Raw genomic sequence first — 14,698 nt, forward strand, 5'->3', positions numbered from 1 at the left:
TTGGTAATCTTTATATACATTTCATCCTCCCAGTATGAAAGCACAAAACAAGTAGTCATTAATAAAATGCCAGGAAATTCTAAAACATGCATCTCATTGCGTATACTAATAGGGGTAGTCATTGGGCTCCTTCGAAGGATCCAAGCCATTCGCGAGCTGCCTCTGATGCTCTTCATCCAAGAACTTCAGCGTAATCTCTGCGTACTTCGCCTTCCCCTTGTATTCCGCAACGTCGTGAGTCCAAGCTCTCATACCATCCGCCAAACGGCCAGGAAGATAAGGCTCTTTAGCCAACTCTGTGAGTGGGACGAAATACGTACGCTAAATGTTGACACATCACGTTAGCTGCTTACGACAACTCTACTTGTCAGCCACACTGAGATGGAAACGGAGGAACTCACGATAGTGAAAACAATGCCGCCGGATTTTGGCAGTCGGCGAAGCGTCTGTCTCTCGGATCTGAAATGCATCTTGCTAATGTCGGATGCGTACGCGGCAGCGTTCCAGCCGATATTGTCGCTGTCTTCGGGGCCAATGGCTGCAGACCAGCCTAGGTCTTCGTCGGTTTGAAGGAAGTACTGTTGAATGAAATGTTAGTCGCTGGCTAATTTCTTTAACTTCTATTGAAATTATTGGAGTACTCACGTTGTTTCTTGAAACAGGCTTGTCGACCTTCATGCGGACGAAGAAGCGCTCCATTGAGGTTTGAAGCTTCTCTCTGAACTGGGGGACGTCACCAGATGTGTGAATTTCGGACAATGGCATTCCAAGTTTATCAGACAGTCTCCAGAATCCTAGATGCAGAAGATATCATTGTTAATATGGCAAAACATGTGAATACGGTAATATATAAGCAATTGATTGACTCACCAGCTAATAGGATACATCCGGCTTTCAGGTAATACTGGCCATCTTCTCCAGGCATCATGATTGCTAAATCATCTTGAATTAAGAGAGCTGCAATTTCCATAGGATCACGCTTGAGCGGGCGTTCCTTGATATTGAAACTCTCACCCGTAACAATGTTGTCAATTCCGACCGCGGTCTTCTTGAAAAGACTGGGATATCTCGCCGGCAGCCACTCTCTGAACTCCTCGAGCAGCTCGACAGCGGCGTCGAAAGCATCAGGAAACGTCGAGACAAGTTTCTCGCCGCGCTCTGCCAGTCGCTCGACCTTCCGGTCGTGGAACTTCGGAAACTCGTTGTCGAGCTCAATCCAGTCTTCCCAGTTCAGGTTCCGGATGCCCATGGTGACGTGGTAGTTGTGTTTGAATGGACGATAGGATATCGGTTTGGTGGTCTTGATGTCCCAGTTTGGGTAGGGCGGTGGAGTAGGTGTTTTGAACTCAACGGGCGTCCAGACAGCTTATTGAATAAGCAAGTTAGCATTAAAAACGAAATATTTCCATATAGAAGTGATCCAGCCTACCTTTGCTATCCGCCTTCTTCTTCTCGCTAGCATTCTTCACCGCAGGCGCCTGACTGGTAGCTCTGAAGACATCAACCAACTTCACCGATATCAGCACTACCTGCAGTAAAATAATTACGCCCGCAAGAATCAGTATGTACTCGCGCTTCGTTGCGTTTGCAAGGTACTGCTGGGCAAAGTCGGTGGCTTGCTGGCTGCTGGTTTGGACGTAGAGGATGACCTTGTCCAGCTGCTGGTCAGCTAGCTTTAGATAATGCGTTATCTTTGCTAGTGCTTCGGCCATGTTCGTCTCAATTCAGCGCTTCGATAAGTCTGTAGATGTGTCTGGTTGTATATATCTTCAGTACAGATCAAAATGTCGCGTCGAAAGAGCGATATCCAAAAATTATAAACCACCTGCTGTCTCAGCCCTGGCTATTGTCCAGCGCAGATAATGATAGGCTCAGTCTGGCAATAGTTTACTGTGCGGCGCGGACCGCTGGGCGTAATCGGGATTCGAGTCCTTGTGACTCGTTTGGGTCATCCGGTCCTCAAAGTTTAGAGTTTGTGCATAACGCGTGCAACTGCTGCTGATTACCGGCAAGGAATATTTACCCATTATCGATTATGAATGGTTTATTGATCGATGGCGGTCTTTGGACGGTTTTCGGATACTGTTATATGCATTGCATTGAATAGAAACAGCGGAGCATCGTATTCTTTCGTCGTCGTCAGTTTGTACGTATCTCAATGATGTCCTCGCACAAGCGCTCGTACAAGCAGCGTACAATTTGGACCAAGCGTTCCCCACAGGCCCAAAGCTCTCTCCATTGTTCGGTATCTATTTATTCCTTTCCATCCTTACCTCTTAACAGACTTCAGTAAACAGTACGACACCCACGTCCTATGATACAATGGCGTTTCCAGGATCATCCCCTCGGCCGCCTCCGGCAGCTTGAATATCCGTGCCAGCAAACTACTTTGGTCATTATCCAACAGTCGCGAGCAGTTCACCACCTGCCACCATTCCGTGTCGGCAACGTACTGCTGCTCGTGCGTTCCTTCGACATCAGAAACTGTAAAGTTCGAGTCTACGAGATAGTCGCACTCGCTTACTGGGACGTAGAACGACAGCTCCTGCTTGTTGACGTTGTTCAGGCCGGCTGGCACGCGCGACGCCCCGTCAAGCCAGGACTCGCCCACGAATTCTGTCGGCAGCATTCCGTCAAAGTCACTTTGTATAAACTTCAGTCTCATATTCTCAGGAAGGAAGTAGGACGACGGATACCGGTACCATTCACGCCCGACGCATACATTTAGTATGTCACTGTCCTGAGACCCGAGTTTTGCATTTTCGTCAAATAGAGCGCCGTATACCTCAAGCGGAGCAAAGTAAAACGAGTGCAGCGCAGCAATTCTCGAAAACGCAATCAAAGTAACCAACGCCACGACCTCGATATGAACAATATAGTCCAGCGCTCTGATCGTGGAAGCGGGCACCTCTATGATCTCAAACAAGCGCTTGCCCAGTACTATAAACGAGTCGACGAAGATCGCGGCATTCATGCATATTAACGGGTATACAACGTAAAAAAACCGCTCTTCTTTGTGGGGTTGTCTGAAAAATATTATTGACCAAAGGAAAAGAGGCGATAGAATTGTGATGATTTTGGTCGTAGACAAGGAACTGTATAAGAACGTCCTGGAGTTTGGTAGATTGTACCGGATAAGCTAGAAACTGTCAGTCATATATATCAAAAAGCTGTTTTCGAGATCAAAACATATTTACCATGACAGCAGCTGACAAAATTGCAAACAGAACGACAACATTAAAGTTGAGCAGCAAATTAAACACATAGTAAGTCCATTTCTCGGTGCCAAAAATCTCAGGGCCGGTCTCGTCGGTTCCCAGAACGTTGTAAAGCACGATATTGAGTGGTACAATCTGTAATTTTTGAAAAGCGTACGAATCGAACGCGACCACTCCGGCAAGCAGCGTCAGAGCCAAAAGCCCCGCTTTGACGATTCGCAGCGCGATCTTCCATCTCGCTGGGTCCGAGACCAGCTCACGCAAGATTTCGCTAAAGAATGGAATCGCGACCGCGACAGAGAAAGGCCAGCCTAGAACCGCGCTGACGGAAAACATGAGAATAGCCGGTCCAGGAGAGTGCAGGCTTTCGGGTTCCAGGATCTTGGAATACGCAAGCATTGTGAAATACATTGAGAAAGATGACGGGAGATATGTCACTGAGGCATGGAACATCCCGGTTGCGGTGAGAGAGAAGAAAATGAACCATTGCGCAGCGGATTGGGACACGTTTCGTAATAGCGATCCGTAGAGCTGGACTTCACAGAATGCACAGAACGTTCCTAAAACTGCTCGCAGAGCGAAGAAGAGACCGGCCTGATATTGTTAGCATCAATAAATCACTCAAGAGGTAATGATATTGAATGGTGAGTTAAGATACCTCCGAAAATCCAATCAGCCGACAGAGATTGACAAGAACGGCGTGGATCCACGCGTAGCTCCAGCTCCGGATCGCGTACACTGGCGAGTATTCCCACGTCTCCAGACCGAACCCATGAGTCAAGTAGTGAGTGGGTTCCCAATAATTAAATACTAGATGACTCAAATGTCAATCAATTGAACCACAATCAAAGGTTCTTGGAACGGAGCTTACCTTCGTCGCAGTCGGGTATAATACTAAACCGCGCGCACAGTGACCGAATACCCGCGACGACCGCAAAGACGAATAATAAATGCCTGCTCAGCGATTGATCCGCGACCAGATCAGCCTTACTACTCCCCGACGTCTTTGACATTTTCTCTTCGTGCTATTTCCTCCGTCAGCTGGAAGTCGCTGCAGAGATCAATTGGGCAGGAGCCAGGCTGGATATTTATTTCATCGGTTTAAATCTCGCAATTTTAAGAAAAAACACGAAGATTGGAACGTGCGTGCGACTTTACGAACGAGGGTTTGGTGGTTCTCGAAAGGGTTTTTCATCACAGCCGAGCGCTCGACTACTTGATAGAGATATATTCTTGTTATTCATTGCCGCATGGGCATTTAGATTCTGTCTGCAACACTCTCAACAACCATACACCTGTCTCTCGACCGTCGCGAGGCATGGAGAACGACCCAGAAGCGCCAGGGGCTTCTCTGCCAGCTGATCGTCCGTCAGTCCTAGTCGACATCAGTAACTCGGCGCCTGATTTACTGGAGACCCCTAAAGTATCAAACGACGGCTACAACCAGATAGCGGCGCAGGCTGAGGATCGAGAGGACGCACTTCTCGCGGCGCCCACTGGAGATATAGTCGCTGCTGAGCAAAACGTCTCTGATGGCAGTATAGGTACTACAGCAGCCACCGCTGCCACCACTTCCACTACAGCTGCTGATACCACTACTGCTATTGCTACTTCTGCTGCACCTACTGAGACGGCGCCCACGTCTAGCGAATCCACTTTCGAGGCAGCTCTCTCACTCCACTTTTCAGAAGAGCTTTCGAAAGCGACACAGCCAGCTGTCGAAAATGATAGCGAAGAATCCAACAAGGATGATGCAACCGCCGAGGCTCATGAAGATGCTGAACTGGAAGCCACTCATCCGTTCCTGATTGAGGAGGCCGATTCCGGAGCTGAGCCCGCGGATCAGGATGAGTCTGATGATGATGCCTACAGCCCTGTAGTGGATGCAAAGGATGCCGAAGCCAAGGAAGAGTCTGATGATGCTTACAGCCCTGTAGTGGATGACACACCGGCCCAAGGCGAAGACAAGGGCCCCTCGGATACTGTGGTTCCTGGAGCTGCTTCTCAAACAAAGGAATCGGTAGATGAAAACTCTGATTCCAGTTCTTCGGATAGCTCTTCCTCGGACGATGACGCCGAAGAAGGAGAAGTAAACGAGGACTCGGACGAGGAATCAGCGGCAGCAAGCCCGGCAGCAGCTGGCGACGACGATTTCGAGGAACCAGACACCGGCCCGCTGAAGACCAAGAACGAGATTCTGGATGTGCCCGTTAAGCCCATTGATGTCGAGATTTCTCCGGACGAAAGAATCGAAAAATTAGGAGTAATCCAAAGCATAGTAGGAAAGCTTGTTATTGTCGCCGGTCTGTCGACTGGCGAGTATCAGGTTGTAGATCAGGGTTCTGTGCTTGTCTTTGCCGATCGTACTCCTTTTGGGAGGGTGAGTGGTTTATTTTCATTCTCTTTATCCTCAGAGTCATATTCTAACTCGGCTATCGGTGCAGGTATTTGAAACTCTTGGCCCGGTACAGAAGCCACTCTACTCTGTGAAGTTCTCCTCGGATGCGGAGGCGGCGAAGTACTGGCCAGATATTCAAAAGGAAGTGTACTACGCGGTGCGATACAGTACGATCGCATATACGAGTGAGATCAAGGCAATCAAAGGAAGCGATGCGAGCAACTGGAACGACGAAGAAGTCGACGAGAACGAGCAAGAGTTTTCGGATGATGAAGCTGAGATGGAACATAGAAGGCGGCTGAAGCTAAAGGAGAACCAAAAGAAGAAGAAGGACGCGCCAAAGCCGGACAACAATCAATCACCGCGTCTTCGTCGACCTACCGCGGTGGCGGCTGCGGCATCTGGGGTGTCGTTTGGAGACTTGGCTGGCGAAGATGTTGCATTTCTCAATCAAGTCGCGGCCGAAGCTGAGGCCAAGAAACGGAAACCTGAAGATGAGAATGGGGATGACGACGACTACGAGCCTGAATACGAGCCTACGGATCCTAGCATTACTACGGGCGCCGGATCGTCCACAAAGGACGCCGGTAAACGCCAAAATACAGATCCTGCTGGAAACAATTCAAAAGCCGCCATCGTGGACGAAGAGCCATATCATACCCTGACGCGGCCTACCGGCCTTCTTCTGCGCAAGGATCAACCCCCGCCTCCTCGCCGCTCTTCTCCAACCAACTCGCGCTCGAATGGCGGACGACCAGGGTTTTCTGAGGCGGGAAGTCCAGAGTTTGGTGGAAATCTGACGCACACACAGAAGCGAAGGCTGCGAAGGAAAAGAAAGAAAGTCCATGAGGGTGATGGTGAGAATGGGAGTGAGGGGCAGAGCGGGAGTGGCGCTGGTGCGCGCCAGGGAGATTTTGCGAGAGGAGCACCACGAACAGCGGAGCCTGCTGACTACCGGTCAAACCCTTACCAAAGGCCGGCGGCGCAAAGAGGTGACTGGCGGTCACAGTCTTCATCGTCCCGACCGTATCAGCAACCTCCTCCAGCAACTCAGCAGTCTCAGTACAATCCTTCATATCCAGGTACTGCACCCGCGCCGTTCTACGGCCAGCAGCAACAGCCCGATATTCAAAATTTTGCGCACCAGCTACCTCCCGGAGCTCATATCAATCCTGCTTTTGTTGCACAGTTGGCCATGCAGCAACAGCAGCAGCCTGAGCAACTCCCGCCTCAGCCGTTCGTACAGGCTCCAGCGCCCGTTCACCCGGCGCCGTCACCTTTCGCGCCGTACCAAAGCCAGCCTGCACCTCTGGTGCAACCGCAGCCACAGCAGCAGACACAAGCGTATTTGAATATGCTCCAGGCGCAACTTCGACAGCAATTACTCACGCGAGTGTCGGCTCCGCCATTGATGCAGCAAGATCCTATTCCCGCTCCTATCCAGGCTCCCATCCAGGCTCCCATCCAACCCCCGCCACAGCCTGTAATGCCAGCGCCGGCTCCTAACTATCAGAATCAGACGCAGGCGCAACTACAGCAACAGCTACAAGCTCTCTTGCATCAGATGCAGGTCAACGCGGCGCAGTCTTCGCAGCAAGCCGGACCAGCTCCTGCTGCTGCACCGCCTGCGAATAATGCACCAGGAGACGCGTATTCTCAAGTCCAGTACCAGTTAAACCTGCTGGGCGTCTTGGGTGCTGGCACTTCCCAGCAACAGCCACAACAGCCTCCTGGGCCGAATAATGGTGGCAGAGGCGCACCACCTCCTGGAAGATACTGAGGTGCTACAAGTAAGGATGTCTGTAGGCCTGTGCATGTAGAAAGTTATGAGGTTACCGTTGCGTATTCTATTATTCGACATGTATACTAATGCTATTTCAACTATTTATGCCCAGACTGTTTCCAAAAAGCTGTCTTGGACATGATTGATTATAAAGATAAGAAAATAAAACGCTGCTCTAAACACCTGATAGAGGTACATTCTATAAAAGTCAAAAACTCCTGAAACTTGCCACGAAAATGTCAACCTAGGAAATAGGAAAAAAAAATTAAAAGCGATTGGAAAGAACGTGAAAAGAAGGTGTATAGAAAACTTCGTGTATGGAAAAATAGATGTCAAGCTGCAATCAAGGCGGTTATGAAGAAGACGTGCCGACAGCATCAACGACCTTTTTCTCCGCAGCCAGAAGTGCAGACTTTGCCTCTGACAAATGGAGACTTTCAGTCATTTTATGCTCGACTTTGTGTTCAAACGCGACTTCTTCCTCGATTGCGTGCTGGACCGTGGACTTTGACGCGAAAGTGAGCCACGAGAGGTACGCCTGCCATACGACGCTTGCGCCGGAATTTACCAGGCCGCGGAAGTGGGGTGGGACGAGCGTGAAGTTGAGAACGACGATGTTGGGCCAGAACATGCAGCCGTTCATCCAAGCGATGGGGACACGTTGCTTCAGGTTTGCTATGATTTCATCAACGTTGTAGATGCCCTGCCATAGTAGGCCGGTGGTGATGAATGACGAGAGGAAGAAAGGCGCGAAGCATAGTTGATTTGCGACGCACTTCATGGCAAGAGAGAGGACCTTGTGTGGGTGGTTGATGTATCTGGCCATTATGAGGAACCAGCGATATGTCGGTATAGACAGTATAGATCCGGTGACCATGACCTTGAGCGTTCGTAGAGGCTGGTATTCTTCATCTGGCGTAATAAGCAACTGCGACAAGCTGTCACCCACCAAGCTAACAACCATAGCCTGCAGGAACTGGGTCGTGTGCGGTCTCTTGTCGTGGAACCGCTTATAACTTGCTGAAATGCTCTTTGAGGGTGGTGGCGGAGGAGGAGGAGGAGTAGTCACATGGGTGCTGTTCTTGGTGGCCTCGGAGGACATTCTCCTCCGGAACAGACGCATGTATGCCATTGTCTCGTCGGATATAGCGCGCCTGAGGCGCAGGTAGCGGAAGTACATGTTGCTGAGCACGATATCGAAGCAGGAGCGAGCGGAGGACGTGCGGAGCGGTGTGTTTGTGGGGAGAGAGTCAAATTCGAGGTTTCGCGGTGTTCAGGCGCGAACAAATTTAAGGCGCGAACGTCCGACTTCCGTTCCGATGTTTATTTCCGATCCGGGTAACGTCGGGTGCTAACAACACACGTACAATATCCAAGCAGATGTTGGTTATATATGTAAAGCACAAGTGAATAGGTGGCGGATTTTCATTCATAATCTGTTTGCAGACTTCACTATTTATCTCGGTCTGAACCCGTCCTTCGCTCCTTCTCTGAGGGCCACTGAACTTGCTCTACGACTGAGCCGAGCTATTAAAGAGTCTAGACAAAAAAGATTTAATATTATGACTAAGTACTGACAAATATTTGCTCTATTTATCCATTCAATGCGTTATTGCGTATAGTCTTCGTTCTTCATGTTCGTATACCAAGTACTTCGATGTATAAGTAGTCTTAGAATCAATTTACAAACTTGACCGTAAAAACCAGCCTCTTTCCCGTAAAAAACCCATCATATATGCACTGCATCCATACAAATAGCTAAATGTGATCACGTGACTAATTCTTCGACAATCGAAAAAAAAATCTCTGCTCGGCAGCGGCAGACAAACCAACAAACAGATTCCAAAAGCTGTCTCTCAGAGCATTAAATTTGAGAATATTTCGATTGCACTAATCTCTGATTTGTGTGCATTTTCTCGGGTTTATTCAACACTTTTTTTTTGAAAACCGTTGCTTGAACTTTGTGGGGTGGTCCTCTGTTTTTCCTGGAATCCCGCATCATCGTCATCTGGTCTTCTTTTCTGTTCCAGCGATCTACGTATTTCGTTTCCTCTTCACAGTATCTTCACATAATATCTCGACATGGCCGATCATACTAGAGATCCTTGTCCGATCGTCATTATCAACGATTTCGGCGGTGCTTTTGCTATGGGTGTATGTGCTCCTTCTGACATGGCATCGTCATCTCTCAAATATTCTATCAGAATCATCTTCTAACGCGCCTTTCGTATAGGTTATCGGTGGCACAATCTGGCACGGTATCAAAGGCTTCCGAAATTCACCTACTGTAAGTTATTTCTGTACACCGACAATCGACCGAACCCCAGACTAACCTCCTCTTCCAGGGCGAACGTCGCGCAGGTGCTTTCTCCGCCATCCGCTCACGCGCTCCCGTCGTCGGCGGCAACTTCGGCTCCTGGGGCGGTGTTTTCTCGATATTCGACTGCACAATCAAAGGCATCCGCCGGAAGGAAGATCCCTTCAACCCTATAATGGCGGGCTTCTGCACGGGAGGCGCGCTCGCCATGCGAGGCGGATTCAAGCACGCCAGAAACTCGGCAATCACCTGCGGTTGCTTGTTGGCTGTCTTTGAGGGTGTTGGAATGGTTATCTCCAGAATGCTTACACCGGCGGCTCCTCCGGCGCCGATCGCGCAGCCTGTATGTTGAATCTCCTGTCTTTTGTCATCTGGATCTCACCGATTCTCTCTGCCAGTCAACCTAACTGCTCTCGGTGATTTAGCTCGAGGCGTAAAAAAATTCGTCATGTCATCATCTCTGATCACAGCTCCATCTCTTCTATTCTCTTTCCGGTCGCTTGCCTTGGTTCGCTCTCCCTCCGCTCATAATGTGCTATCTCTTGTGTGGTCTATATTGCCAGTATATAAGTCCTTAGGTTTGGATTGTTGTTATTTGTCTCCCCATCTCGCCTGTATCATATTCTCTCTTCTTCGAATGTAGCAAAAGAATGCTGCATCTTCCTTGTCCTATTTCCCTTACTCCCGTTATACTCTATGCTTCATAAATACTTCTTAAATCTAACATACCAAATGAGTTGATATTTACATCAGGCATTTATTAAATTATTTTAAAAACCATACAAACGGAAAATTACATCTCGACCTCGTTCAATTCCGACTAAACTTTTCCGCACTCTCCATTTTCTATCCTTTCGCAAACTAAACCTTTTACTCATCCCCAATCAACTTGGCCGCAGTCATAATCTCCTCCACCGAAAGCTGTCCCGGCGCCGCCTTAACCGGCAACAACGGGTGCGTAACAGGAGTCAGCAACGAATTCAGCACTCGGCTCAACTGACCGGCCTTGCCCATGTTGATTCCCAAAAACGGCTTGTCCTTGTGGCTTTCTCTGAACTGCTCGAGCAACACGTTGTCCATCCGGCACGTCGCATAGCCGACGAATTTGATCACGTCCGCCCATTCGCCGACAGCGGCTTCTTGGTACTTGGTCGGCCACTCCGGACCGTCCCATTTCCACTTGCCGCTGAAGTCGTGGTTAGAAGCAATCAGCTTTGTGAAGCGGCGAGCGTCAATGATCTTCTGGATCATCGAGTTCGGCCAGGTAAGCTCGACGTCCACGTAGGCGACTCCGAGCTTCAAAGCCAGCATGATCAGCTCAAGAGCTTTGGTATAGTCATGGTCGGGAAACTTGCCGCCCTGGCTGACAGTGCGGACGGTGAAGAGAATCGGGATCGCGGTGTACTTGCGGATGATTCCAATCTGCTCCTGGACATACGCGACGCTGGGGCTCTGCTCGTGCGGCGCTGACTGCAGCAAGTCGACCCGGAGCTCCAAAACGTCACTGCCGGCGGTGATCTTGTCAATCACAGGCATGGCCACCTGAACGTCGGGGTAAGTCAACGACAGGAAGAACGACTTTGGCTTAGCCAGAATCTTCTCGTGGACGGTGGAAGCACCGATCATGGTCTCGAGCACGCTTCTCAGCGTCAGCTTGAAGTGAGCAATCTCTGCGTCATCCGACAGATCCGAGTTGTAAATGAAGAAGTTTGAGCAATCGGCAAACCACTGCTCGCGACGCTGCCACACGGCAAACATATCATCAACATAGCTGGGACGCGTCACGTCAACCGAAAGATACTCCATGATCAGCTTCACGTCGCGGTGGACATGGATTACGATGCCTGCGCTAGCAGTGTAAGCCTGTAATAAATCGCGAGCTTCAGGAGTCTCAACGATGCCGCCGCCGCAGGCAAACACGTATCCCGAGGGAAACTTGCCCATGACCTCCTTCAGAACTTCGAGCTCGAGCTTGCGGAAACCTTCCCACTTGTCCTCGTGAATGACTTGAGGAATAGTTTTGCCAGCCTTCTCTTCCAAGTAAGGATCAAGATCTTGGAACTTCATTCCCAGGGCGTCAGCAATCCAGCCACCAACCGAGGTCTTTCCTGCTCCGCGCATGCCAATGATGAAGATACTACGCCCGTTGTTTGGCACAAACTTCCTCGCGACAACGTCGTTTTGGTCCTCGAAGCCTTCCAGCTCAACCTTGAACTTGTAGTTGAAAACATCCCAGTATCCAGGCCACGTCTTCTCAACACATCTGCGCTCCTTGATCAGAACCGGTCCAGGGGCGACAGCACCCAGCAAGCTGAAGCTCATCGCAACCCGATGGTCGTCATAGGTATGCACACCGCCCTCGGGAATCGTGAGATCGCTCAAAGATTCGACGCCATGAATCTCGATTCCATCAGGAAGCTCACACGCAAAGACGCCAAACTTTCCCAGTTCTTTGACCATCGCCGCGATACGATCGCACTCCTTGACTCGTTGATTGGCAATTCCAACAATCTGTGTAGGAATAGCCTTTTCACCTTCTTCATGGGCAACGGCAGCCAAGACACTGGCAGTCAGGAAAGCATCAGTCATAGGCTCCATATCAACCTTCTTCAACGGCCGGAGCTTTCCGACAGCAGGACCAGTGACGGTTGTCGAAGTCGCAGTCTGAATGACTTCACAACCCATAGGACGCAGGACATCGACAGCAAACTTAGCATCGCCCTGGAGCGAGCTTGAGCCGATGTTGGGGACAACGCAGGTCGTTCCCGTGATGGCTGAAAATGCAAGAGGGTACGTTGCCGAGCTAGCGTCGCTCTCAACAACATACTCTGGAGGCGCCGAGTAGACGCCCTGTGGAATCTCGTACGCGTACTGCTCGGTCGTGGACTTCTTCACGTGGACACCGAACGAGGCCATCATGGCGATGGTCATGTCGATGTAAGACTGAGAGATCGGCTTACCACCGACAAGGGCCAACGTAGTGGGGGTTTCAGCATAAGGCGCAGCCATAAGAAGGGCCGAGACGTACTGTGATGAGATGGTAGCCGCCAGCTCAATCCGACCACCCTTGAGGTGCTGGCCAGCAGCGATACGCAAAGGTAAACAGCCAACAGTTCCCAGGTACTCGATACCAGAGCCGTTGTTTCTCAGAGCGTCCACAAGGGGCGCGATCGGTCGCTCTTTCATACGCTTGTTTCCGGTGAGAACGATGGAGTCTGCAGAGCTAGACGGCTTGACGAGGGTAGCGACAGCAGCAAGGAAGCGAGACGAAGTTCCAGAGTTGCCAAGATAGATCTCGTCCGGTGAGGCGACAAGCTGGCCGCCTTTGCCCTTAACCTCAAGGACGTCTTCGCCTGATCCACCTGTTATCCAGGTGAACTCGGCGCCATAGAGCTGGGTGATTGCGTTCATCATGTGCTCGGTGTCGTCAGATCGCAGCAGATTGTGCATCTTGGTGGTAGTGCTGCTGAGAGCGGCCATCAAGAGCGCGCGGTTGGTAATGGACTTGGATCCGGGTGGGATGACCTCAACCTTTGCATCTGCTGGGAGGGAAGATGACTTGACAATGACATCAGGCGACAACACGGTTCTGATGGCAGCATCAGACACCCCGGTAGCCTTCAGCTCATAGGTCTTTCCGATAGCGGTGAGCAGCACAACCTTCTTTTGCGCACCGGCATTTTTCTTGTCGACGGCCATAGTGCGCATAAGCTGATCGACCGGAGTAGGCCGGTTGTTTGTACGCTCGCGGATGATGGAATCACTGGAAGAGATCGGAAGACCATAAGCAGTCAAGATCTTGGATAGACGCGCGACAGCGGAATCCGGAAGCAGACCAAGGTAACGTGAGAGCTCAGCTTCCTTGATCATGCCGATAGAGACACATTCGCCATGAAGAACTTGCGGCGTGAGGATGGCTTCGTAGGCGTGTCCTATGGTATGTCCAAAGTTAAGAATATTTCGCAGACCACCCTCGCGCTCATCGGCCGAAACGACGTAGGCCTTGACCTTGATGGAGCCCACGACAAGGGCGTGAAGCATAGTCTGGATCGAGGACAGGTCGACGATACCGGTCTCATGATTCCGGTTGCGGAAAGCGGTAAGGAACTTATCGACGTTGTCTTCGAGACGCTTGAACTCGCTCTCATCCCAGAAAGCAGCGGTCTGGTAAGAAAAGAAATATCGGATGTCAGTATACTGAGTGCGGGGTAGTACGAAAAAGAGGGGGCAAAAGGAGCATTATGCAGGCTGCTGAAGGGAATAGAAGCAGGCATACCTTGATGATCTCAGCCATGCCGTTGATAAACTCGCGCTCGGGCAAGGTCTCCAAAAAGGCGAGGTCGACAAAGATACGTTGTGGTTGCCAGAACGCGCCGATGAGGTTTTTTCCGAGTGGGACGTCGATAGCGGTCTTGCCGCCGATGGACGAGTCGACCATCGACAAGAGCGTGGTAGGAATCTGCACAAACTTGATGCCGCGCATGAACGTAGCGGCAATGTAGCCAGCCATGTCGCCGATAACTCCACCGCCGAGCGCGAGGAGAACGCTGTCGCGAGTGCATCGGTTCTGGAGCATCCAGTCTTCAATTGAGGCCTTGGTTTTGCGCGACTTGGAGTGCTCGCCGGGAGCAACGGTCTGCCAAATCAACCGGGGAGGTTTTTCGATATTCGCAGTCAGCTCGGCAAACGTCGTCAGGAAGGTGTCGAGATGAAGGGGCGCGATGTTTGTGTCTGTTATGAGGACGTAGGTCGAGGACGGAAGTTCGGATACGATCTCCTTGAGCATCTCCTTGATGAGGTTGTAGCCAACGACGATGGAGTCGCTGCCCAGGATAGAGACCCGGGAGGTCTCTGCGTGCTGAGCCATGGAGGAAGTCTGTCGGAGGGGGAAGGGAAGCAGGGCCCGGTGCGGAGAGATATAAGAAGCGGGAAGAGAGCTTTGTGGAGTCGCCAAATTTTTTTATTTTTTATTTTTATTTATT

At 50.6% G+C, this 14,698-nt stretch overlaps 6 protein-coding genes across 6 annotated transcripts; 2 read left to right on the plus strand and 4 right to left on the minus strand.

The window, feature by feature from the left end:
- Nucleotides 1-1,862, minus strand: BZA70DRAFT_279910 (uncharacterized protein). Its single transcript, XM_064912865.1, has 5 exons — nucleotides 1,430-1,862; nucleotides 871-1,365; nucleotides 646-794; nucleotides 402-578; nucleotides 1-321 (listed from the first exon to the last, which is right to left on the minus strand). Exons 1-5 carry the CDS (start codon nucleotides 1,710-1,712, stop codon nucleotides 106-108), a joined length of 1,320 nt encoding a protein of 439 aa, XP_064767779.1. The 5' UTR covers nucleotides 1,713-1,862; the 3' UTR covers nucleotides 1-105.
- A 407-nt stretch (nucleotides 1,863-2,269) lies between these two features.
- BZA70DRAFT_239195 (Alg9-like mannosyltransferase family-domain-containing protein) lies at nucleotides 2,270-4,231 on the minus strand (the record flags this gene model as incomplete). The annotated part of the gene is made up of 4 exons (XM_064910468.1): nucleotides 2,270-3,110; nucleotides 3,190-3,812; nucleotides 3,877-4,028; nucleotides 4,090-4,231. The coding sequence occupies 4 exons, from the start codon at nucleotides 4,229-4,231 to the stop codon at nucleotides 2,270-2,272; spliced, it is 1,758 nt and encodes a 585-aa protein (XP_064767780.1).
- A 305-nt stretch (nucleotides 4,232-4,536) lies between these two features.
- Nucleotides 4,537-7,396, plus strand: BZA70DRAFT_290066 (Gar1/Naf1 RNA binding region-domain-containing protein; the record flags this gene model as incomplete). Its single annotated transcript, XM_064914175.1, has 2 exons — nucleotides 4,537-5,598; nucleotides 5,663-7,396. The coding sequence occupies 2 exons, from the start codon at nucleotides 4,537-4,539 to the stop codon at nucleotides 7,394-7,396; spliced, it is 2,796 nt and encodes a 931-aa protein (XP_064767781.1).
- A 355-nt stretch (nucleotides 7,397-7,751) lies between these two features.
- Nucleotides 7,752-8,531, minus strand: BZA70DRAFT_290067 (uncharacterized protein; the record flags this gene model as incomplete). Its single annotated transcript, XM_064914176.1, has 1 exon — nucleotides 7,752-8,531. The coding sequence occupies one exon, from the start codon at nucleotides 8,529-8,531 to the stop codon at nucleotides 7,752-7,754; it is 780 nt and encodes a 259-aa protein (XP_064767782.1).
- A 659-nt stretch (nucleotides 8,532-9,190) lies between these two features.
- On the plus strand, nucleotides 9,191-10,529 carry BZA70DRAFT_279913 (mitochondrial inner membrane translocase subunit Tim17/Tim22/Tim23/peroxisomal protein PMP24). The gene is made up of 4 exons (XM_064912866.1): nucleotides 9,191-9,553; nucleotides 9,633-9,686; nucleotides 9,745-10,059; nucleotides 10,142-10,529. Exons 1-4 carry the CDS (start codon nucleotides 9,482-9,484, stop codon nucleotides 10,151-10,153), a joined length of 453 nt encoding a protein of 150 aa, XP_064767783.1. The 5' UTR covers nucleotides 9,191-9,481; the 3' UTR covers nucleotides 10,154-10,529.
- BZA70DRAFT_248805 (EPSP synthase-domain-containing protein) lies at nucleotides 10,454-14,658 on the minus strand. Its single transcript, XM_064910670.1, has 2 exons — nucleotides 13,993-14,658; nucleotides 10,454-13,880 (listed from the first exon to the last, which is right to left on the minus strand). The coding sequence occupies exons 1-2, from the start codon at nucleotides 14,581-14,583 to the stop codon at nucleotides 10,587-10,589; spliced, it is 3,885 nt and encodes a 1,294-aa protein (XP_064767784.1). The 5' UTR covers nucleotides 14,584-14,658; the 3' UTR covers nucleotides 10,454-10,586.
- Between the last annotated feature and the right edge of the window lie 40 nt (nucleotides 14,659-14,698).

The sequence above is a fragment of the Myxozyma melibiosi genome (genome assembly GCF_037950935.1).
Source record: "Myxozyma melibiosi strain Phaff 52-87 chromosome Unknown BZA70scaffold_7, whole genome shotgun sequence".
Taxonomy (NCBI): domain Eukaryota; kingdom Fungi; phylum Ascomycota; class Lipomycetes; order Lipomycetales; family Lipomycetaceae; genus Myxozyma; species Myxozyma melibiosi.

Bases quoted from the DNA above. Each gene is read 5' to 3' on its own strand.
- BZA70DRAFT_248805 (XM_064910670.1), bottom strand. From the start codon at position 14,583: ATGGCTCAGCACGCAGAGACCTCCCGGGTCTCTATCCTGGGCAGCGAC. The intron at 13,881-13,992 runs GTATGCCTGCTT...TTTTCTTACCAG, and splicing joins GCATGGCTGAGATCATCAAG to ACCGCTGCTTTCTGGGATGA.
- BZA70DRAFT_279910 (XM_064912865.1), bottom strand. From the start codon at position 1,712: ATGGCCGAAGCACTAGCAAAGATAACGCATTATCTAAAGCTAGCTGAC. The intron at 579-645 runs GTGAGTACTCCA...TTCATTCAACAG, and splicing joins AGCCTGTTTCAAGAAACAAC to TACTTCCTTCAAACCGACGA. The intron at 322-401 runs GTGAGTTCCTCC...GTCAACATTTAG, and splicing joins GCGGCATTGTTTTCACTATC to CGTACGTATTTCGTCCCACT.
- BZA70DRAFT_279913 (XM_064912866.1), top strand. From the start codon at position 9,482: ATGGCCGATCATACTAGAGATCCTTGTCCGATCGTCATTATCAACGAT. The intron at 9,554-9,632 runs GTATGTGCTCCT...CCTTTCGTATAG, and splicing joins GCGGTGCTTTTGCTATGGGT to GTTATCGGTGGCACAATCTG. The intron at 9,687-9,744 runs GTAAGTTATTTC...CTCCTCTTCCAG, and splicing joins GCTTCCGAAATTCACCTACT to GGCGAACGTCGCGCAGGTGC.